This window comes from Panicum virgatum, chromosome 1K (genome assembly GCF_016808335.1).
Source record: "Panicum virgatum strain AP13 chromosome 1K, P.virgatum_v5, whole genome shotgun sequence".
In the NCBI taxonomy this organism is placed as follows: domain Eukaryota; kingdom Viridiplantae; phylum Streptophyta; class Magnoliopsida; order Poales; family Poaceae; genus Panicum; species Panicum virgatum.
The window spans coordinates 2872136-2896399 of record NC_053136.1 but is presented as its reverse complement, the minus strand read 5'-3'; the positions used below and the strand labels follow the sequence as shown (position 1 = coordinate 2896399).

General features: G+C 48.6%; 1 protein-coding gene and 1 pseudogene across 1 annotated transcript; both read right to left on the bottom strand.

Annotated features, from left to right (window-relative positions):
* Positions 1-467: 467 nt before the first annotated feature.
* On the bottom strand, positions 468-4796 carry LOC120713057 (beta-glucosidase BoGH3B-like). The gene is made up of 6 exons (XM_039999062.1): positions 4505-4796; positions 3332-3536; positions 2399-2489; positions 1680-2069; positions 1452-1556; positions 468-1352 (listed from the first exon to the last, which is right to left on the bottom strand). The coding sequence occupies exons 1-6, from the start codon at positions 4782-4784 to the stop codon at positions 468-470; spliced, it is 1956 nt and encodes a 651-aa protein (XP_039854996.1). The 5' UTR covers positions 4785-4796.
* Positions 4797-14281: 9485 nt separating this feature from the next.
* On the bottom strand, positions 14282-23509 carry LOC120647824 (annotated as a pseudogene).
* Between the last annotated feature and the right edge of the window lie 755 nt (positions 23510-24264).

Below are 24264 nucleotides of genomic sequence, written 5' to 3'. Positions count from 1 at the left end.
TTGCTGCTACCGGAGCTCAAATAAAACTTCCTGGCTCCAGTGCACCTTCATGACCTTGATGCTCTTTGTCAGTCACGTGACATTTGAAGCATCGAGATCGAGGGGATTAACAATGGCGATGCAAGTCAATCCCTTCCCTCTAAACAAAGGAGAAGGCGCAGCCAATCACTAGTTTCAAATGAGCAAGAACACAATGAACACAATCATGTCGCTGAAGAGAGATCGCTTAATCATTCGGGAGCTTATTATTGTCTTCAGAGTTCAGAGACACTACTACATAGATCAACTAGACACGGACTAGCTATGGAAAAATGAAATGACATAATATTCCGGAATCAATTGACCAGCAGGGAGTCTTCTCTCATCTGTCATTACCTAGGGGAGTCTGTTTGGATTGACGATTTTTCACCGAAAAGTCTAAGAATTTAGCTCAAAATTGAACTAACTTTCCAAAACTTCCAAACACCCTAATATGACGACGGCTGTGTCTCGAGCCCGAACCCAAACGGGAACAATGGATCGTAGTGCGCGTCGCCGACGTTCATGGGCAGCTGCTCCACCGACCGGAACCACGTCCGCGACAGCTTCCCGGTGAACCCGTAGTCGCCGAACAGCACGTCGGCGACGCCCTGCCCCTCCGTCCCCGGCAGCCACGCCGCCACCAGCGCGTCCATGGCGTCGATGTACGGCTCCACCACCAGCGGCCGCCCGGAGACGAGCACCACGACGCACCTGATGCCGCTGCCGCACACGTTCTGGATGATGGCCGGGCCGGGCTCCGGGATGGTCAGGTTCAGGTTGTCGCCGAACTGCTCGGCGTACGGTGGCTCGCCGACGACGACGATGGCGTAGTCGAACCGGGCCTTGTTCTGCTGGATGAAGCCGGCGTCAGGGTTCTCTGAGTAGACGACGTCAGTGCCGGGGTCGACGGCGCGCTTGATGCCGTCGAGGATGGTGGTCCCGGCGGTGAGGTTGTTCCCCGTGAGGCCCTGCCAGGTGATGGTCCAGCCGCCGCACTGGCTGCCGAGGTCGTCGGCGTGGCTGCCGGCGACGAGGACGCTGCCGTGGGCCTTCTTGGGCAGCGGCAGGAGCGGCTTGTCCCCGGGCTTGCCGTTCTTGACCAGGACGAGGGACTTGCGCACGGCTTCTCGTGCAAGGTCGCGGTGCTCCTGCTTGCCGAGCTCGCCGGCGAGGCTAGGGTCGGCGTAGGGGTTCTCGAAGAGGCCCATGGTGAACTTGACGCGGAGGATCCGGCGGACGGCGTCGTCGATCCGGCTCATCGGGATGGTGCCGTTCTGCACCAGCAAGGTGAGGTCGTCGATGAACTCCGTGTACGTGTACGGGATCATGATCTGAAACATTTTGAAATGGGGACTAGTCAACATTTTGAAACGGAGTGACTATTTATTAGCATGTCAAAATTTTGAAGTGGATGAAATATATTTAATTACCATGTCAATGCCGGCGAGGATCCCCAGCTTGATGGACAGAAGGTAGTCAGCATGATCAGGGGTGGTGATTCTGTCAAGCCCTTGCCAGTCCGAGATCACAAAACCCTGCAAATTTAACCATAATTAATACTATAGGTGGTAAATAATTTTAGTTTACAGCAAACGCATGATGGAGCATCTATCGATCGATCGAACTGTAATTATCTTCCTCCTCCGATCGATCCGTACCCTGAAGCGGAGCTCCTTCTTGAGGAAGTCGGTGATGAGGAAGTGGTTGGCGTGCATCTTGACCCCGTTCCAGCTCGAGTAGGAGATCATGACGGTGGAGACGCCCCGGATGACGGCGTTGTAGTAGGGCGGCATGTGGATGCTGAGCAGCTCGTGGAAGGTGGCCACCGTGTTGTTCTCGTTGATGCCCTTGGTCGTGCCGCCGTCGCCGACGTAGTGCTTGGAGCACGCCGCCACGTTGCGCTGCCCGGCGACGAACGGCGCGCCCTGCCGGCCGCCGGCGGGGATCTCGCCCTGGAACCCCGAGATGATGGAGGTCATGTTCTGCACCACCTCCGGGTGCTCGCTGAAGCTCTCGTAGCACCGGCCCCACCGAGGGTCTCTGCACACCTGCACACATGCATGATCGAGATCGAGTATGAAACTCATTTCTCCTTTCTTCAAAAAAAAAACTCATTTCTCCTGGATATTTTTCTAATAATGTCGATCCCTCTAGAAAAAAAATATCACAAATACAATAATATAGGGAGAGGAGGCTAATATTTTTGAATTTTTTTCAAGACAGATGTAGCTATAGTTATACCAATTTTAAAAGTTTATTAAATTAACTTGTTGACTACTGCACATAACTTAAAATAATTCACTATATATCTCTTGTGAATGTACGAAGAGGTTAAATTTTAAATGTTAATTATAAGATCTACTATACATATACATACCGCAACGCATGGAGCGAAGACGTACGGGATACCGGTGGCCCGAACCTCCAGTGCGACTGCAGCTCCAATCTTCTTTGCTAGCTCTGGATCCCTGGAACCAGACTGGTGTGTTACATTCAACTAACTTACCCTTGATGCTCTCACACATCTAACAAATATTTTCATTGGCACAGAAAAAATGCATCGATCTGCAACTGAGCCCACCAATGTTTTTTTTTGTTCTGACCAAATTCGTTGCTATTGCCCGATTTGTATTTTATTTTTATTTTGTTTGGATTCATGGGTATTTAACCAGTTTACTACCACATACTCCTCCGTCCTACTAATATAAAGTATTCTAGCAATTCTAGGATAGATTAAGAGACAGAGAAAACGCATGTACCCTCGGAGAGCTCTTTATTAGCCAGTTGTAATTTAAATTGTTCCTAAGATTAAGCAGCGGATGAAGAAATAGAGAAGGTAAGTATGAAGCTGAGAGTCAAAGAAAATTAAATGATTTTCTTTAATACTTGTCTAAAAATTCTAGAATACTCTATATTTGAGTACAAATTTTGAATCTTTTGGTGCTTTATATATTCAGGATCCTCGGACGGAGGGAGTAAGTTCATAGATCATTTACACATGAAACCACTAGCTCGAAATACGTGGATTGCTAATTAATTAACTGTATACTATATTACCATCATAAAAGCATAAATAATATAAATACAAATTATATATTGATGGGATCGCCAGCAGACAAAAGGTCAAACTCTCTTAATGCCAAGCACTGGGAAAACGAGAACTTTCGACCACTACAAAAAGTCAATGCATGGCTCGATGAATCTGATAATTTATTTTGAATATACAAAGACTACTGTGCAGGAGGATCATCGGAGATATGGGAGTGATCGATGCAAGGATGATGATGATGATGATTATATTTTAGATTACCTGGTGCATCCGAGGCCGACGTTGTGGGGGAAGATGGTGGCCCTGTAGACGTTGCCATGGCCGTGGACGGCGTCGATGCCGTAGAGCATGGGGATCCCGAGGCGCGTCGACAGGGCGCCGCTCTGCATGCCGTTCACCATCTTCGCCCACTCCTCCGGCGGGGCGTTCTTCGCCGGCACGCTGCCTCCACCGCTCAGCACGCTCCCTGAATGCATGTTTGGCAAGCTCAAATAATGTTCGTATTTTCAAGCTTATATACTCCATCTTTTCTAAATTATAGTTCATTTTAATTCTAAGTTTGATCACTTGTTTTATTCAAAAAATTTGTGCAAACATTATCAAATTTAAGTCATTCTTAAAGAACTTCTATTAATAAAACAAGCCACAACAAAAAAGTGATATTTTGCACAAAATTTTGAATAAGACAAGTGGTCAAACTTGATGTCAAAAAAATCAAACGAACTATAATTTGAAATAGAAGGAGTATTTATCAACCGAGTGATAATAATATATAAATTAATAAGCCACGGTCTAGCTCGTTGACTGATCAGTAAACAATAATGATGACCTTGGGGGCTACCACCTTTAGTTTAAACCTGATCTATCCTCGACGTCGGGGTTCTCGCTTAAACTGATTGAATCACCGTGTTCGGCTGGTATGGTTTAGGCTGCTATCGGCTGTTGGGCTGAATCTCACTAGTCCAGCCGTTCGAATGGTCTGCAGCAGCCGTTCGGCTGCTCTACTTCGCACTGGTCGCCCTCCCCTGCCTCCCTCCTTGGTGCTTTCCCAATCGCACTGATCTGCAGCTACTACAATTGCCTGCTGCAAGCAGCAGCCGGTCTGATGCACTGCTGCCGCTGGCTGCTAGCACTCCAGCTGATAGCAGCTGGCATTAGCCATAAAATACCAGCCAATAGATAAATGCAGTATGCACAGACTGCATGACAAGGATATAGCTTCAGAAAGGAACACTGACAGGACCCAAAACTACAGATCTAACAGCCTCAAATCAAATTAGACAAGTCTGATTTATAGTTAAAGAAAAATCTAAAAAACCTCTATTTTGGAACAGAAAGGATACATATATGGGCACATATACTGTGTATACTTGATCTGATACATAATACACTACTTATAATACTTATGTATGCATGCACATACTATATACGTACCTATGAAGTACTTGTTGATGACGTCAGCGGTGGCGTTCTCGCGCTCGATCTGCGACATCTGGCCGATCTTCTCGGCGAGCGTCATCCGCCGGAGCAGGTCGTCTATCCGCGTGTTGAGCGGCTGGGACGGGTCCTTGTACCTGGCGCCGCCGCCGCCGCCGGACTTCATGGGCAACGCCGCCGCACAACCGCACAGCTGCAGCAGCAACAGGCAGGCAGCTGCTGCTGCAATGGCCACCGCCACCCTGCTACCACCTCCACCTCCTCCTGGCACCCCCATAGCTCATCTCGATCAGCTTGTAGTTGTTTCGATCCCTAGCTATCTATGACCTGCAATGCAGCATCACCCATCATCAGGCTCACACAGTCAGCAATGCAAACAAGATCACATCTCGCAAACCATGCAGAGAATCATAGAGCTTTTATTACGTACAGAGAGAATGTGTGAGCACTAGCTACGAAGTGTTCTTCTCTGTGAAGCAGGGGGTGGGGGCAGTGGAGTGCGCTAGCTGCTTGGGAGCGCATTTAAGGACGAGTTATAGCAAGCGCTCCTTCAGAGCGTGGGATGTGTCAGTTGATCTAGTTACACTCTCTTCGGCTAGCAACCAGCAGCAGTAGTTTTTCTTTCACATCAAATCAGCACTAGCCAACAGTTAGCCAATGATATTTTTCTCTCACAGCAAATTAGCACTAGCCAACAGACGAACAGAATGTTAATGGTACGAGCTAGTACGAACCCTTTGAATGATCTGACTTTTAGAACATATATAACCCATAACATGATGATCCCACATCACCCCCACGCAATCTTAAAGTGCGTGTACAAAACTATCTGATCATCACTCCTATTAAACTATAAGAAAATATTAAATGAGCTAGCTCATAGTACGCAACTATTGGAGGAGACCTTAGTTTGAATCGGAGAGAAGAATCTGAACATGTAAGGCGCTGGTTCTAAATAAGTCATCTACTTATAAGCTAAAAAGTTAAAAAAAATGACTTAATTTGTCAAACAACCCTAACTTATAAGTCACATCAACTTATAAGTTTTAAGCAGTTCCACCCCAATTTAAAACTTATAAGTTCCATTTTCCGCGTGGAGGCCACACCTTTTAAGTCACTTAACAACCAAACACTTCTGACTTATAAGTCATTGGTTTTAAATCACCTGACTTATAAGTAGGTGACTTATTTAAAACCAAACAGGGTCTAAATAATATAAAAATATTCAGATTTCTGACACACTAGCATTTACTCTAAAATAAAACAGGGTCGAACTGGATGGTCTTTGTGCGGAAGTTTTCCTCGGTCCCGAACATGACCGGCAACCCAATTGTCCCTTTCGGGTACACCGGGTGTGGGCCCACCCCAAAGAATGGGCGCGAGGGAGCCAGCTTAGACTCCGGGATTTGCAGCTGTTTGAAAGCTGCATAGCTGATGACACTGAGGGCGGCCCCTCCGTCAATCAGCACATGGTAGAGCCGTACGTTAGCAACGACCGGCAGCACGCCGGCCCCAGCCATGTTCTCCGGGCAGTCAGATGGCCCGAAAGAGATGGTGGTGCCCCGCCACTTCTGGTGCGGGGCCGCCTTTGGTGCGCAAGGCCTTGCCGCAAGGACTTCCCGGCGAAGGGCCTTCACCTCCCGCCGGGAGGTGAGTCCCCAGCTTCCGCCGTATATTACGTACAGCTTCTTGCGACGCTCGTTGTCGTCAGAGTCGGAGTCAGCCTCGTGGTAGAGGCTTTTCAAGACTCGATCTGGGGATTGGTACCCCAGCTCCCTTTCTCTGGCGACGGTTTCGTCGTCGTTTGTGGCCTTCCCCTTGCCAGGGCGTTGGCGCGGGGGAGAGCCATCTCTAGATGACTGCTCCCGTCGCTCGTTAACACGCCGCGCGAGCTTCCGGATCTCGCGACAGTCGGCGGCGCTATGGTAGGCGTTGGGGTGTACAGGGCACGAGCCGCTGCTGCCCCCCCTTGCGGCCTTGGGCGTTTTCCCTTGGCATTCCGGTTCCCGGGCGCTGCCGCTGCGACCGGAGCACCTGACAGCGGCTTTTCACGGCCGCGGTCTTTCTTTTTCTTCTTCTTGCCACTGCCTTGAGCAGCGGCCCCGGAACCGCCGGCTTGGGCTGTCCTGTCCTGCAGGGCTGAATGTCATGCACGGCCTTCAGCGGCCCTGGCGCATTTGTCGGCCAGGGAGTAGAGCGTAGCGACACTTTCTACTTCGTGTGTCGCTACCTTCTCGAGCATCTTCTCATCACGCACTCCCTGTCGGAAGGCAGTGATGATAGACGCGTTGGAGACACGGGGAATAGTCCCCCGCACCTTGGTGAAGCGTGCGATGAACGCCCGGAGGGTTTCCCCCAGCTTCTGCCTTACAGCGTGGAGGTGAGCCTCCACGCCGTACTGCTGGCACGCGCTGGCGAAGTTCGCAGTGAACTGCGCACAGAGCTCCCCCCAGGAATGGACTGACCCAGGGGCGAGGTTCATGAGCCAGGTCCGGGCAGGCCCAGACAAGGCAACATGAAAATATGACGCCATGACCGCATCATCACCGCCAGCCGCTGTGATAGCGGTGACGTAGACCTGCAGGAATTCCAATGGATTTGTTGTCCCGTCGTACTTCTCCGGCAGGTGTGGCTGGAACTTAGGCGGCCACTTCGCCGTACGGAGGTGGTCCGCCAGCGCGGCACAGCCTACTCCGGCCACCGTGGCCCCTGGTGGCGTTTGCGTGCCTACCGGGGACTTCGGCACCACAGCGGCGAGGTCGGCATCGAGGTTCCTGCCCTCGACGTTGCGCCGCCGTTCCCGTGCCCTTTCCACGGAGACAGGGGCATCTTCGCCGGCCAAAGCGTCTTTGGTGATATCAACAGAATAAGCTTGAAGGTACGATCCAAGGAGGCACCCATGCATGTACGAAGACGATGTGTCTCAAGTTTCTTCCTGTGCCTGTGCGTGAGTGATGATGACCAAAGACGCTGCGGTGTTGGTCTGTTGAGACTGATTGACAAGCCGGCCTGGGGATCGGATGTCGTTGCTTCGTCAGCCTCTCCACGGTTCCACCTTTTTTTTATAAAGGAAATCACCTAACCTGTCCTTGTTGATTCATTCGGCTCTCCCCACTCCTCGTCAGGGCGACCTCTCCAGAACGAACGATTATTCCACGTGGCCTCACCACCGGTCCTCCATCCCCCCATGTCGACATGTCATGTATGCTGATTGCTGATATGCTACAACGATAACGATATGCTATCTGCTCCGGCCACCATCTTTGCATCCATCTCCGTCGCTGTGCCTAGGCTCTACTACTGCATGCGCTCTAGGACTCTAGGAGCTTGGGTTGTTGTTGGGTGCTGGACGCCGCCGGCACCGTTTGCTTCTCCACCTAATTCATTCATTCCTTCCTTCCTTCCTTCTCAATGCAAGCTCTGGCCATCTTTCCAGATCAAGCTCTACGCTGCAGTTCTTTTTTAACAAAAAATCTGTTCAAAACACTGCCCTTGACAGCCACATATAGTATCTTCATGTATTTGTATGATAGCGTTGCTACATGTTGGAGCAATTCTCCTAGTATATGCTTTGGAGCCCTTGCAAATATATAGCCACATGAATCTGAACTGAAGTCGACGACTAGCTACACTATACTTTCTTGCTAGTGGTGGTTATTTTTTTTTAAAAAAGGCAATGTTGACATCTCTTGCAGTAGTCTAGCAACGGAAAGCTTATCTAGGATTCGGATGCGTTTGGGTTTGGTAGGAAGGTGTATCTGTCGATCGGTGACTCGCCCAAGGGGGCATATCATGTGCAATCGGGCTTGCGATGCAATCGTGCAATCAAGAGATCCAGTCCATCCAAACCATATCCAACGTTGTCCGGTATTTTGTGATTAAACCCTCCCACCTCACACCTAACTCCTCTCTAAATATTTGCCAAAAACACTCTGGCTGCCTCCATCCACCGTCCACGCTGTCGCCGTCCATGGACCGCCGCCTCTGGTCTCCGGGCGCGCCGCCCCACGGCCCCTCCGCTGCGCCGCGCGGGCGCAGCTCCCGACCCCGCCCGCGTCTGCGCCCGCCCGCCGGCGACGGCGTGCCGTGCTTCCTGGGCCTCGCTGTGCGGAGGATGCGGCGCTGCGCCGCGCAGGGCGACCCTCCTGACCCCACCCTCCTCGCCCCCGCGGTCCCGCGTCTGCGCCCGCGCCCACGCCTGTCGCCGGCGACGGCGTGCCGTGCTTCTTATGCCTCGCCGCGCAGGCGCCGCTCCCGCCCCCATGGTCTCTCGCGGCCGCGCCCACGGACGCCGCCGGCGACGGCGTGCCGTGCTTCCTGGGCCTCGCCATGCGGGGATGCGGTCCCGCTGCCGAAGAAGCTTGCCGCTGCATGGAGCCTGGTGTTCCTGCCCCTGTCGGACACCGTGGAGGTCTTCGTCGACGTGTTCGCCGCGGCGTTGGACATGCTCGCCGTGGAGGGCTTCGTCGGGTGTTTTTGGCAAATATTTAGAGAGGAGTTGGGTGTGAGGTGGGAGGGTTTAATTGCAAAAGGCCGGACAACGTTGGATATGGTTTCGATGGACGGGATCTCTTGATTGCACAATTACACCATAAGCCTGATTGCATACGATATGCCCCCCTCGCCCGAGGGGAGGATACGATGATAGGATAGGATAGCAACATCTCATTCTCATGGCCACCCTGCTGTGCTGCAGTGTAGGAGTATTATTTACTTGCAAGGAGCTATCTATCTCAGCATCAGTTACTAAACTACACATACCTCCGTTCGTATGCACACCATAATGACGTCCTAGTTTAACCCGCAAATTAATCCACTTTGTTGAGCGAGTCGATCGACGCGCTGCAATTATTGGCCCCGCCCCTTGAGGATCGCTGCTTCCGGCGTCTCGCACACGCCAGATATATGAATATGAAATACGAACCCTGTGTATACGCTGGCTTGTAGATAAGATTCCTGGTGCCCATAATAAACAGTCTGATGTCCAAGTGAAAGTGAACGCTTCTTCGTCCACGTTATCTAAATTGTTAGATTTCAACAATGGTGACTTTCACGGTCGACCGCCGTCGTGGTCGTGCCATGATTTTCTTCTTTTCACATATTAGGAACCCAACAGTTGGATTTTAAGTTATTAATTGATTGTCCCCTGTTATTATCCTTCATCTTCTAATTAGACAAAAAATTCAATCCCAGCCTCTCATGAGCATAATCATGTTATAATCTCTTGAGTCTTGATCGACCAATAACCTCATATACTATGTATAGGCTTACTTTCGCAAAAAAAAAAAGTGTAGGCTTATAGCTAAGCATACCCATGCATGGCCATGGCTGAAACTATCTTCATAACGAGTTAACATTTATTTAATCAAGAGCAAGAGGTGAATAATATTTGCTGAAATCCACCCATGCAGCAACAGAGGGTTACTCAGTGACACCGATCATGCATGCTTACCTGAATTTTTTTTACAAAGTCACTGGAAAGGCACAGTCATTTTGTCCCTGATATGGCATATCCTTTTGTCTCCAGCTTTTGCGCAATGGGATGCGTTGTTCTTTCCTGATCATTGTACGGAGCCTCCTAAAAATCAAAGGCCTAATGAATAGTCTCTGACGCTAACCAAACGGAAAGCACGGAGCAAAGCCGTCAGGGGCCACCGGGTCATGGCTGTAGGAGGAGCCGCCCAGCGAAAGGGTGCTTCAGGTTTGCATCATCATCATCCAAAGGAAACAAGACTGCCAACTGCCGAGCAGGGCCACCGGACCCTATCAACGGGCGCCACTTGACCTAACTTAGGCATATGAGCATATCATCTTCACGCGAGACTTGGTGAAAATATCAGCGAATCTCACCATCTAGATCAGGGTGCCTTTGTGTTACTGTATATCCGCTGCATCGGAATATAGCACTTATATGTAGCCTTCACAAACAACAAAAAAAGGTACGTGGTCCTACACTCCTACTGTATGTATCGGTCAGTATATGTACGAGGCTATTTGTCGTTGTGAAATGCAGCGTCGGCGTCTGGCATCACTGCCAAATGCCACAAGTGGTATCACTTGTCGGGTTGCTCTAGAGACAAATATAGGGTTTACAATTTCGGTTTTATGTTTTTTTTCGGCCACCTCAGAATGAAATTACCTAAACTTTGAGCTAAAATTCCTCAGAAATTTTTAATCATTTTATCAAGACATACTCCCCCCTCTCAAAATATAGTTTCTTCTAAGTTCCAAAAAGATTCATTTATTGTTCTATGAATGTGGTTTATATATATGTCTAGATTCATCAACATTCATCCGAACATTAACAGTTAGAACGAGAGCTAAAAGAAACTATAATCTAGGACTGAGGAAGTATTGTTTTTGGAAAAAATATCTAAACAAATGCTTAGCATGATTTGTAGATATACATGGCATAGTCAAAGAATATGCAAATCTACAATAAAGCAACACACATGATTATAATACTAAGGCCATATTTGGTTCATGTGGATTTTGGGAATGAAAGATAATGGATGGAGAGTACCTATCTGATACAAAATAATATATAATCCTATTTTCCCTTCATAAGGATAGATATTAGCAGGTTGGCACATTATCCAATGTAACATCTCGTCTCGTCCAAACACAAAGCTAGCGGGAATCTCCACCCAAAATTTAAATTATTAAAATCCAGCTTGTACCAAACACCAAAAAAGTTAATCCAGTGATAATGGGTTCGATGACTAAGAGCATCTCCAAGAGTTTTCCATATTTTACTTGGCATATCTTGTGTTTTGCCAACTTCTAAAAAGATATGCCAAATAAAAAAAGAGCTTATCTCCAACAGTTTAGCATAATTCACTTGCCAAATCCAGATCTAACTTACATCAGGAACCCTGAGAGAGAAACAAAATTATATTTATGCCCTTCCACCTCTTGAAAACTTAAATCAGGAACACTTCTCTGTTATTTATTTCTTTTTTCACCCTCCCACCTGACTAGAAACCACGATGCCTACCGCGCGCCGCGCGCGTATATTTACGCGCTGGAGGCTGGTTTTTCCGAAGTTGCCAAAAATTGCCAAGTCTTTTGCCAAACTGTTGGAGGAGTATTTTTAACGTTTTTGCCAAAAATCAAAGATGGCAACTCGATTTGTCAAACTACTGGAGATGCTCTAATACTATCATCTTATCATCCATCATGGATTGTTGGTGGTTGTCTAGGTGCTTTCTTGTCCCCTCCTCCAAAACAAACCCTTATATCTTGTAGTTATGCTATACCAATGTGATTGGGATATTTATTTGTATTGTAATGATGCGATCGGGGTATTTAGGCCCTGTTTGAGACAGCTCCAGATTCCGAAAATTTCTAAAATTCTTGAAGCTGGTCATTAGGAGCTCCAGAAATTTGTGAATTGAAGTTGTAACTGTATAGAGTGTATTTAGATGGGTTATTTTCTTTATTGCTTATATAAAAAATATTTTTTAAACTACTTTAATTTAGTTTATAAACTTCAGCTTCTGTATGAAGCTGAAATCTGGAGCTGTCCCAAACAGGGCCTTATTATAACTTGTCAGGGGACTCATCTTCAAGTTAAAACAAGAATGCGGCCAACACAGTCAATCCTGCGTTAGCCAGCTGCACACATATAGCACAATCACCCTGTTCGCTATGCTGGTGTTGGAGGCTGCTGCTTGAGTGGTGTGAGAGAAAAACATTGTTGGCTGGTTGGTGGCTGGAGGCTGCTGCTGGAGTTGTGTGAGAGAAAAATACTGTTGGCTGGTGCTGAAGCAAAACAACAGAACAGGGTGAATAAAGAGGGAAAACAACTTTGTCATTGCCATCCCATCACTGCTGCCCTGTGACACACGTACCCCACTGCCTAATGACCACTTTCGCCCCTTAATCTCACCCTCCTAACCTAGCCATGTTCTCATCCTTGCCATTACTCCACTCTGCCAGCCATCCTCCACCACCTCCATGAATGGTGCTTGTCGCCAGCTACCTACTTTCCACGGTCCGGCCTCCACCGAGATCCTCTTCCCAAAATCCTTGCCCCCAAACTTGAAACCTGTAGTGAAAATGGCCTCTCATGTCATGTTTCGTATCTTAAGTGTTGGAGATTGATTGACAATACAACACCTGGACTAATATGTTTGTTTGTAGACATTTAGGTCCAAGGGATGAAGAAAGAAGGTGTCGAAGGCTAGGTCCGAAGGGCCGCCCTTATGGGGTTCTGCCCTGAAAACCACACAGGTTTTCTAAGGAGAAAACCCTCCGACAGAAGCCCCGACACGATGGATAAAGCCACGGACAAGACCGATCAAAGAAAGAAGCAAAGCAGGAAAAACAGCATGGACTGAAGTTGTATGGATCAGACAATGAACAGTGCCAGTCCGATCTTCATAGAGAAGCTCGGTGAACAGCAGGTATATGGACCGGACTGTTCGACTGGTATCAAAATGAACGGGTCGGACAAATCAACAGAAGCACGTCGCTGGCTAGGGTTTACACTATGGACCGGACTGTCCGGTCTAAGGTCCACCATGAGGGTCGGACAAATATTCCAATTGAAAGGGATCAAGATGTCCAAGAGGGGGGGGGGTGAATTGGACTCTAATTTCGAAACTTGATAGATTAAAACCTAACTCAACTTCCAATTTACCCTCTAGTGCGGAAATGTGAACCTAACACATGTTTCTAGTGATAGGGAACCTAATGGCAATGGGGAGCACACAATCAAGGTAATTCTATGATCTCTAGCAAGGTGACAAGAGCAAATATGAAACTATGAGCAGCTAGTAAACAAGGCAAGTGCGGGTATGAAATGCGGAATGTAAAGATGAGAGCAAGGAGGCAAGCCGAGTTTTTCCCGAGGTATCGGGGAGTCGCGACTCCCCACTAGTCCTCGTTGAAGCACCCTCGCAAGGGCTTAGCTTCCCCTTGATCCTCGCAAGGACCAAGTGCTCTCTAGTGGTTGATCTTCTTCACTCCGAAGCGGCGATCACCAAACCGCGCACAATGCCCTCGCAAGAGCCTTCGCTTGAGGCAGCCCACAGCTCCTTGGGCGCTCACCAATCAGATCCGTCTCCCGGCCGGCTAGGGGATCGCGATCCCCAAGAGTAACAAGCAAGGAAGCTCCTTGAAGGATCCCTCTCAAGGGCTCTCTCTACTCAAGGAAGATGATCCTAGCTCACTCTTAGATGATGTGTATTTTGTTGCTCAAGTTCACCCTTGAATGTGTGTGTATGTTGCTGCAGTGCCAAAGGTTACAAATAAGGGAGTGGGGGAGTCCTTATATAGGAGAGAGAGGCAAAAATAGCCATTGGGCCTCTCTGCGCACTAGCGTCGGACGGTCCGACGTGTTACGCTGTATGGTCCGGCGCGTGCAAGATTTAAACCAAGGAAACTCCCGCCACAAGACCTGCGCGCAACTTGTACACGCCGGACGGTCCGTCGCATAGCGTCGGACGGTCCGGCGCTACACGCCGGACGGTCTGACGTGTGCAAATGAGATACAAGCGCCAAATATCAACTTCTCGGTTGACGTCATCCGGTATAAAGCGTCGGACGGTCCAGCGCGTTGCACCGGACGGTCTGACGTGTGTAAACGTATAGTAGCCGGTATATTTTGGAGAAAACAAGCGCTCTGTCCTAGTCGTCTAGTGCACGTCGGACGGTCCGGCGTGTTACGTCGGACGGTCCGGCGTGTGTAAATACATTCTATTTTTTTCTTGGAAAACAGTATGGAACAACTACACAGTATGAAGCTCTGAGAAAAACATGAGAGCTTACAGTTGCTAGGATCCAGGAAGCCAATGGCCACAAGAGCTCCAGGTCCAACATGAGCCAAGAACTTCCTCCATTTTGGCTGTTACCAGAAGAAAAATTAGCTGGCCAGAAACAAAAGGGGACTGAATTAGAACTGCAAACGTGAACACAAGTGATTATGTACTGCACCTGAAATTGCTCATCTTTTTCATGACCAACAGTTTTGTCTTTGTGTTCTCCAGTGTCACTGCCACCCTGAAGCACACCTTCATGGAGAGCTTCTTGTCCAATATCTCCCATCTCACCCGCCCTCTCCATATTCTATATTGGTAACACCCCTACTCCTGGAAGTTCACAAGAGTCTCACTCTTTTCAACACAGCCACATTCTTCTGTATTTTATAGGCCAAAGACCCGTTGAAGACTGCCCCATACAGACACTGAAATTTCAAGTACAGTACAAGAGCTGGGTGACTAGCTGTCATGATGGTTCTTGTCCTGATTCCTCACTTATTAGATGCTTTTGAGATCTGAACTCTTGCCTGGAGAAAACGTATAGCTGCGGTAACAACTGCATTGGTGGGATTAACATAGCAGGCAGCATGTTGTAAAGGGTGCACTGCAGTTTTCACTCCCCAAAATAATCCAACGTGCTTAAGCTACAAGAAGGAAACAGTTCACTTATACTTCAATAGTCCCAACCACACAATTATTGATTTGATGTCAGTTGCTACACTAGATGTAGGAAAAATCTGCTCACCACAGTTTTGGTGAAAAGAACAGGGTATCTTCTTCTTTCTTTTTTTTTGAAAGAGCAAAAGAATGGGTGTCAATGGAAGATGGGACAATGCTAATGGTGGCGTGTGAAGTCCATCACCATAACACAATGAACTTGCCTAACTCAAATGGGATGGGGGCCTGACCGCATGAGCGAGGCTCTTGCTACAGAACATGTGCTGTAAGACACTGAAAACCTGTCGGTCCTCTGCAATAAAGGATAACAACAGGGGAGACCATCCCTGTAACTCCAAAAAATATTTAAGGATAAAAAATCTAGGCGTAAAGATCCATGAAGAACATGAATCTGGTCAACCGTTGAATGCGGTAATCTACCAACTAGAAAAGTATCTTATATGTATGTCCATGGTGGTACCAAGTCTCGAGCCCTTCGATTCTTTGGCTCATGTAGTAAGTGTACTATGTTCCTGGACAACTAAAAAAATTAGCTGTTCTCAGGAAAATCAGTAAACACCTAAATGCTACCAATTTGGCTTTTATTGGCTGTTTCCTGCCAAACATTTGGAGCCTTGCGGGCAGCCATCTTTTGGTGAAGGCAACCTGGAAGAAGGAGGAGCTCAAACCTGGTGCAGCCCATACCTATCCATTATATATTGTATCCATGAAGGTGATATCCTTTAGAATACGCATGGCAACAGATGAAAGGACAAGAAGCGAACTGTCACACTATATTAAAAACTGCATGATTAAGGGCCTTGAACTCCTCTTCATTGGAATCTGCACTCTATTCATCAACTTGGAACTAGGAAGTAGAGAGTGTGATATGATACCAGCTCCACAGAGGGTTAGAGATATTCCTTTCCATAGAGGCATAGACCATGCCTCATTGACTGTCACTGATATTTCGAAGAAAAGCAGAGTGGAATTGAATGTTGTGCCTATCAGTGTTACTCTTCCGTCAGCTCACCTTATCAAAATGAAACGGAACATTGGATGTATAAGTACAGAACGCTAAGCTATTCGGTTGCACACTAGTGGACGCTGTAACTAAGTAATCAAGTGACTGACTGATTGTGGTGTCCCTTGATACCTCGAATGGCTATCTTGGCTGCATGGAGTGCGGAGTTCATGTGCAGGTACATGCGCTGCCAGTGGCGTAGCTAGCTAGGTGGACACGTGGGCCATGGACCACCCTAAAATTAGTAGTTTAAGGTATAAGTACAGTAAGTATCCATGAAATAATCTGACATATATGTGAAATTCAGACTTAATTATTGATTTTAAGATGTTTGAAGTTGTAAAACATTTTATTAATACAATATTAATTGTTTAAGCAATTCTAAATTTGTATTATGTATGTAATCTGGACCACCCTAACCCAAAATCCTAGCTACGCCCCTGTGCGCTGCGCACCAGGTGACCAAAAAAAATATGGGACGGCGTGGCATCGTCCGGCCAAGGAGGCCAGCCAGAACCAGGAATCACGGTGAGGGGCAGATATACGAGACTACGAGATGAAAGTGGTTAGTATGCTTACCAAAGAAGCCTATGGAGGTTTTTTTTTCTGCTTTGGTAGACACCAGTACAGCTCCGACGCACCTGCAGCAGCACAGGCGGAAACACAGAAGTCAGAACGGTGTTTGGTGAGCTCCATACTGACCAGTGATCACGGGCGCGTCGTTGTAGCCACGCCCTGCGCGGGCGCGGCTCTGCCCTCTGGGACGAAGAAGGCCAGTGGATTCATTCGTACTGGCGTGCCCTGTCGCGCGGCGATCGCCATTGTCCGCACGCGGAGCCAGGTGCGGCAGCCACGCTGCCACCAGCGCGTCGACGGCATCGATGTACGGCTCCACCACCAGCGGCCGCCCGGAGACGAGCACCACGACGCACCTGATGCCGGCACACACGTTCCGGATGACGGCCGGCCCCGGCGCCGGGATGGTCTGGTTCAGGTTGTCGCCTGCCGTCTCGGCGTAGGGATGCTCGCCCACGACGACGACTGCGTGGTCGAACCGACCCTTGCTCCGCTGGATGAAGCCGGTGTCGGGGCTCTCGGCGTAGACGACGTCGGTGCCCGCGGGCCCGACGGTGCGCTTGATGCCGTCGAGGATGGTGGTCCCGGCGGTGAGGTTGTTCCCCGTGAGGCCCTGCCACTTGATTTGTCCAGCCGCCGCACTGGCTGCCGAGGTCGTCGGCGTGGCTGCCGGCGACGAGGATGCCGCCGTGGGCCTTCTTCGGCAGCGGCAGGAGCGGCTTGTCGCCGGGCTTTCCGTTCTTGAGCAGGACGAGGGACTTGCGCACGGCCTCGCGCGCCAGGTCGCGGTGCTCCTGCTTCCCGAGCTCGCCGGCGAGGCTGGTGTCGGCGTAGGGGTTCTCGAGAAGAGGCCCGAGGTGAACTTGATGCGGAGGATCCGGTGGGCGGCGTCGTCGATCCGGCTCATCGGGATGGTCCCGTTCTGCACCAACGTCGTGAGATCGTCCCTGAACTCCTTGTACTGGTATGGAATCATGACCTGGGGGGACAGTCATTAGTGACGCATGATTAACCATTTACTATGTATCTTTCTTAATCATATCCAATCGGAACGGTCATTATGGGTAATGGCTTACCATGTCAATGCCAGCAAGGATGCCAAGCTTGATGGAGAGAGGGTAGTCGGCATGCTCTGGGCTTGTGATCCTATCAAGTCCTAGCCAATCGGAGATCACAAAACCCTGAGATATGCACATGAGAAATTGAGAATTTACTCTAGGTATGTAGTAGACAAACCTATAAAAATTCCCCAGTTCTACTACCCATATATGTTTCTCACTAGATCCCTTATATTTTAGGATGAAAGTAGTCTCTCGCCGTCCCAAATTATTAGTCGTTTTGGCTTTTCTAGTTGCATAGTTTTTGCTACGCATCTGGATATATATCTAGATGCATAGCAAAATCGATGTATCTAGAAAAGCTAAACCAATTTATCTAGATGCATAGCAAAATCGATGTATCTAGAAAAGCTAAATTGACTAATAATTTGAGATGGAAGGAGTAGCTTTTAATTAATGGTCTCAAGGAAAAAAGAAGATGATGACAAAAAGGTGCCCAAAAGAGTTAACATACCCTAAATCGGAGCTTATTCTTGAGGAAGTCGGTAACAAGGAAGCGGTTGGCGTGCATCTTGACCCGTTCCAGCTGGAGTACGAGACCATGATGGTGGAGACAGGAGACGCCCTGGATGACGGCGCTGTAGTAGGGCGGCATGTGGATGCCAAGCAGCTGGTGGAAGGTGGCCACTGTGTTGTTCTCGTTGATTCCCCTGGTGGTGCCGCCATCTCCGACGTAGTGCTTCGCGCACGCAGCCACGTTGTGCTTGCCGGCGATGAACGGGCGCCTCGGCGGCCGCTCGCCGGGATTTCTCCTTGGAAGCCTGAGATGATGGAAGTCATCTGCTCCACCAGCTTGGGATCCTCGCTGAAACTCTCATAGCACCGTCCCCACCTCGGATCTCTGCACACCTAAAAAAAAACAACAATCAAGGACAAGATAAAAGAAATGGCCATTGGTTTGCTGCAAATTTATTTAGGTTAGATTGGTGATGAAATTACAAGGCTTAATTTTAGCATTGTGAGATCATGATTGCGTACCGCCAGGCATGGAGCAAATATGAAGGGGATCCCGGTGGCCCTGACCTCCAATGCAACCGCTGCTCCAATTTTCTTTGCGAGCTCGGGGACTCTGAACCAGTATACTACGCTTAATGAACATTCTTTTACCAGACTACGATTAAATTTCTTTTCTTTGATGGTAGAACAAGCATGGAGTATTTGAACTATGAAGCATTGTGTAATGGAAAGCGACAGCTAGCGCTCTCAAAGTCCATAGAGTAGTAATTAAGCACAATTACATTTAGAAATAATTCTATATTGTTCTATCATCCTGAAATATTTCTCCAGGATGCATTGGCAGAATCCCTTATATTTTGGAGCAGGGGTGGATGGGGCTCGACACCCCCCCCCCCAACACACACACTCCCCCACCCCCACCACAGCCTCTCCACCATTTTTGAGGAAGAAGAAGGGAGAGAAAGATGGAGGGAAGGAGAAAGAAGAAAGAGGAGGAAGGATGAGCCTCTCCTTAGCTCATTGGCCGTCTCCGCCACTTGGAGTTAGTACATTGGTTACATGCATGCAAGATATAAAAAAGGATCGAGACAAAGATGTGGTCGAGTTGTTTATCCATGTAACTAGCATGACATACAAAGATTCACATTCATGAACCAAGATGCCAAGATGGAGCTAAGGTTGAGAGATAGCCCTAGCCTATATGTATGATCGGTCTATGATAGCCAGGGTGCGTCGCACTACATCGACCCATATACGAAGAATAACAAAACTCGTGTTGCATAGGAATCTTTTTTCTTTCCCGAACGTGCCTGAGCACATATTTCATTAAGAGAAAAGCATAACGATCATTACAAACCTTAATAGGCAGAGGCTATTAAGACGGACACGAAGCACCACCTTGCACAGGAATCTTCACGTGGTAGTTTCGGACCAGTATGTGTAGCTAGTCTGTATGTATATTGATTCAATGATGCCAACTGCCAAGCATCAGCAAGTGGGCACTTCAGATCTTGGATCTCAAATGGCACGGCCGGGCGGGCTAGCTTTTTCTACAATTTGGGGTATACAAAGACGACTCGAATCGGGCCAATGCAAGCTTACTAGCTAGGTAGAGAGCTACCTGGTGCATCCGAGGCCGACGTTGTGCGGGAAGACGGTGGCCTTGTAGACGTAGCCGTGGACGGCGTCGATGCCGAACATGGCGGGGATCCCCAGGCGCGTTGACAGCGCCGCGCGCTGTATCGCGTCCACCATCTCCACCCACACCTCCGGCGGGGCGTCCGCCGCCGGAACGCTGCCACCGCCCCTCAGTGTCACGACCCCTGCCGGACAGTCCGGATGAAGGCCCGGACGGTCTGCCGCTCCTCTGCTTCCGCGGGTGATGCACGCATCGCACGAGTCCACGCGTCCGCCTCACCGTCGGCCATCCTCGAGCCGTGTGTCGGCCATCCCCGTTCGCCGCACGCCGCGCCCATTCTGCGACCGCGCACAGCCTCGTCAATGCCACGCGCCGGCCATCCTTGGACGCCGTGCCGCGCGCGCCCTCCCTCGCACGTCCCTATCTGCGCCGCTGTCGCCGGCCTTATCCTCCTCTCTCTCACGCGTTCCCTCCTCACCTCCAACGCCCGACCGGCCCTTGCCCAAACCCTAGCCCCGTTGGCCCCTATCTCCATTGCCGCCGCCACCAGGAGCTCCGCCGGCCGCCGCGATTCGTCGTCTTCGGTGTTCCCCTCGCCGATTCCTCATAGGAGTAGCTTCCCCTTCCTCCCCGTGATCGATTTCGCCCCTAACCCGGCCCCCTCTCCCTCCCTGCAGGGCCGCCGGCGAGCGCCTCCGTCCGCCGCCGCCCCTGTCCGTTGCGCCGCTCCTTCGCCGCCGTTCCACGCCGTCCACATTGCCGGTGAGCTTCACCATCACCTGGAACGTGCGGTGCGCGCGCCCCCTGCCCTGCTTCGGCCCCGCCTCACCGCACCAGCTCGCGCCCACCGCGCCGCCGCCGCCGTCGCCGCGCGCGTGCGCGTGGCGCTGCGCGCTGCGCCGCGCCGTGCCCGCGTCGTGGCCGCGCTCCCGGGCGGGTCAAGGCCTTTGGCCTTGCCTTGACCCGGCCTGGGTGGGGTGCCTGCCCGTGGGGCCCACTTGTCGGCCTCTGGCCTGGCGGGTGTGGCCGGATCCGGGTGCACCTAGCAGTTTTGCTAGGGTTCTCTTAGGTGTTTTTGTCTGCAATTTTGCAAAATGTGTAGAAATTCGTGTATAACTCCGAAAAATATGAAACTTATTTTGTTGGATTCCTCTATCTTAGATATACTCAAGAAAAATATTTTTTTGCAGGTTACTTTGCTTTATATTTATCTATGGTTTTATGTTGCAAAAGTGATTAAAGTGCTTATTTATTTGTGTATTGCTCTAAAAAATTCCAAACTAAATTTTGTTAGACTCCTTGTGAGGTGTAGTTTTTAGTGGTGCAACTTGTTCACATGCTTCCTTGCTGTTTATCAAAGTTTTAGCTTGTTATCTTATGCTTTATCTGAAAATGGTTTAATATAGAACTTTTTGCTGGAATGTGAGAAAATAGTAAAACCAGTTTTGTTAGCTTTTTTTTCATGCCTAATATCTAAGATAATTTTCTTAGATTTGTTTAGTTAAGTTTGTATGCATTTTCTGATTTACCTTATTTAGAGTGGCTGAAAACTAATATATTTATGATCAATTATAGGAAAATTCTTTTGCTGCAAAACCAATTTTCATGTGTTTCTTGCAATGTTCTCGGCATTCTCAAATTATTTCATGATTTATACTTGTTGGTTAGTTCATTTCTTAATTCTTGCATCGCATTCATGCATTATAGTGACCGAACCGTCGGAGGTCGAACCCGTGGAGCCCACCGAGTCCGTGGAGCCTGAACCCGGAATCCCGTTCGTGGTCGAGCCCGAAGTTAACCAAGGCAAGCAGCTAAACATATTCCTTGCACCTGTCTAATCTGATTTAGTTTAACTATTCCACCTGGGTATTGTTGGGCTATATATGTATAGTATGTATATATTGCATTGTTATACCTATCTCGATGCATAGTCCTTCCTTGATTTGTTATCCTTGTTCTTGGCACTAGTTAGTTAGTTAATTACTTAACTTGACTAGATGCTTAGCCCTGCTTAGAATACTTACATTGCTCGCTAGACAGGAATGGTTTGGAAGATCACATTTATCGTTTACCCTTGATCGCACTGGTTCGGTTGGGTTGTTAAGAGTTTGGTAGTATCGAGATTCGAGCGGAATGGTAGGGCCTAGAGAATGGAGTCACATGGGCATAGTCCGCTTGAATCGTTTAAGGACCATCCGTGGATGACGTCGGTTTTGAGCATCTTTCCGTGCTACCACATATCCAATATAATGGTACGGATAACCCAATTACCTTCTTTGACTTGATCATTGATGTGCAGTTCTAGATACGTGGCTACGGGCTATGCAGAGAGGTTTAGTGTGTCCCCAGGTGGACCTATGTGTAGGAAAATTTAGAGATGTCCTTGGTGGAACTAAGTCTCTACTCGTAAGCTAGGTGTGAGGTTCAATGATCGAGTCTTGTTGGGAACGGCTGACGCGAGTATCCCCTTATCCAACTCTGGCCGGTTGGGTGAGTCACATGGTCCTCGCGTCGTGTGAGTAAAATAGTACACCCTTGCAAGATTTTAATCAATTCGAATTGCCGCGCTCTCGGTTATGAGCAAGCTCCTTATCCAATGAACTCCTCGTAGAAATTCGGTTTGGTGGAAATGGTTCATGGCACCTCTGTGTCACTTTATATGATATACTCGTAACTAACTAAAATTTTAATAGGGGTTTGGGCAATATTAATTAATTGTGATAGGCGATAGTGCAGAGAGCTAATGCTGATGCAATAATTACTTAACCTTAAAGCTTTTACTTGAGCTTTTGCATGATCCTCGTTTATTTAATCGCGTAAGTCTTGCGAGTACCTTTTGTACTCAGGTTGCTTTCTAAACCTAGTTGCAGGTGAGCCGGGAGTGGTGTTCGGCCACTTCTACCCCGCTGATCCTAATGCGGGGAAGGAGTAGGTCGTTGCAGCTGTGGTGATGTCCTTGAGAAAGGCATCATCATCTTAAGTATGTTTTATCGTAGCTGAACTCCGTGAGAGCATGTAAATTCAATAAACCCTAAGCCTGTTTCTGTTTAATATGACTTTCGTGAGCCCAAGACTTGTAAGTGAAGCTTGAAACCCACATATTTTGAACTTGTAATATTAAGATTCGAACTCTGTTGTTGTAAAACTGCTCTTTGTGGATTATTGGCGATGTATTCGATTGTAAACGGTATGTGCATATGCTGATTCTGGACGTATGTTGGAGCACATACCGGGACTATCGGATTTGATATTATTTTGGATGAATGACGTGTCGGTTATTCGTGTCTCTAGATGTGGGATAACACGTGGCACGCTCTCCGGCAAGTACGTGTTAACTCTCATCTGAATGATAATGACCGATAGTTCGTTTAAAATAGTATCAAATTGGCTGGTTCTCGCACTCAGCACACTCCCTGCAGAGCCGTGTGCTTCACCGATGGTTACGCAGGCAGGTTAAAGGATTTCGAGAATTTCTAGCTACGCACAGTAGCTGCTGATGACGGCGGCGGTGGCGTTCTCCTGGTCGATCTGGGACATCTGCCCGATCTTCTCGGCGAGCGTCATCCTCCGCAGCAGGTCATCGACCCGCGCGGGCAGCGGCTGCCTCGGGTCCTTGTACTTGGCGCCGTGCTGCTCCCCTCCGCCTCCGGCCGCCGCCGCCGGAGAAACGCAACCTGAGATGAGCTGAATAAGCAACACGAGCGAGGCAACAGCAGCGACCACCCTGCCGCAGCTTCTGCCAGTGCCACCTCCGGCAGGGATCCCCATGGCTCAGCTCTGATGCTAGTTGGCGGTGTGGTTTAATTTCTTGAGCTGAAAAGCAACAAGAAGCATTCGATTGACACCTACTCTGGCTTCAGTCTGTGGACTGGAGTTCCTGGCTTCCTCATGCTCTTGCTTTGTATTTGAGGCCATGCTGACTGACAAGAAGTATGTATCCATATACAAAGGGCGGGTTTGGTTTGAGGAACCATGCACCCATTAATTTTGGTTAGATGACTATATCACTCATGCTTCTGATAAACATCAGCAAACACTAGCGGTGAGGTGGTGACTGGTCAATCTAATCATTCTACAAGTCAAACGCGACCTGATTTAGCGTTGTTGTCTGGACATGTAAAAGTTGTGCACGCTTCACTACTCTATGCTATTGCTATAGGGTATATACATAAAAAAAACTTATCATCAGTAGGCAAATGTCCTAGTTTAAGGCATGGTTCTTTTAATTTAATTTTCCACATATTGAAGCTTCTTTGTATTTATGCCATGGTTGTTGACTACAGCTCAAGTAAGATTTGGCAAGTTGCTGCAGGAGATTGACTAAGGGTAGCTCTGGTTCACCATGAAATCTTTTGTTTTCGTGAACATGTCTGAGCATGAATTTCATTGAGAGAAGGTTCACCAGAAAATATTATTTGAATCAAACCTACCGTAAGAGTAGCCACAACATAGGAAAAATTAAAAGTTTAGATAGAAAAGTGAAGGTTGAAGCATCGATGCAGATTGCTGCTACCGGAGCTCAA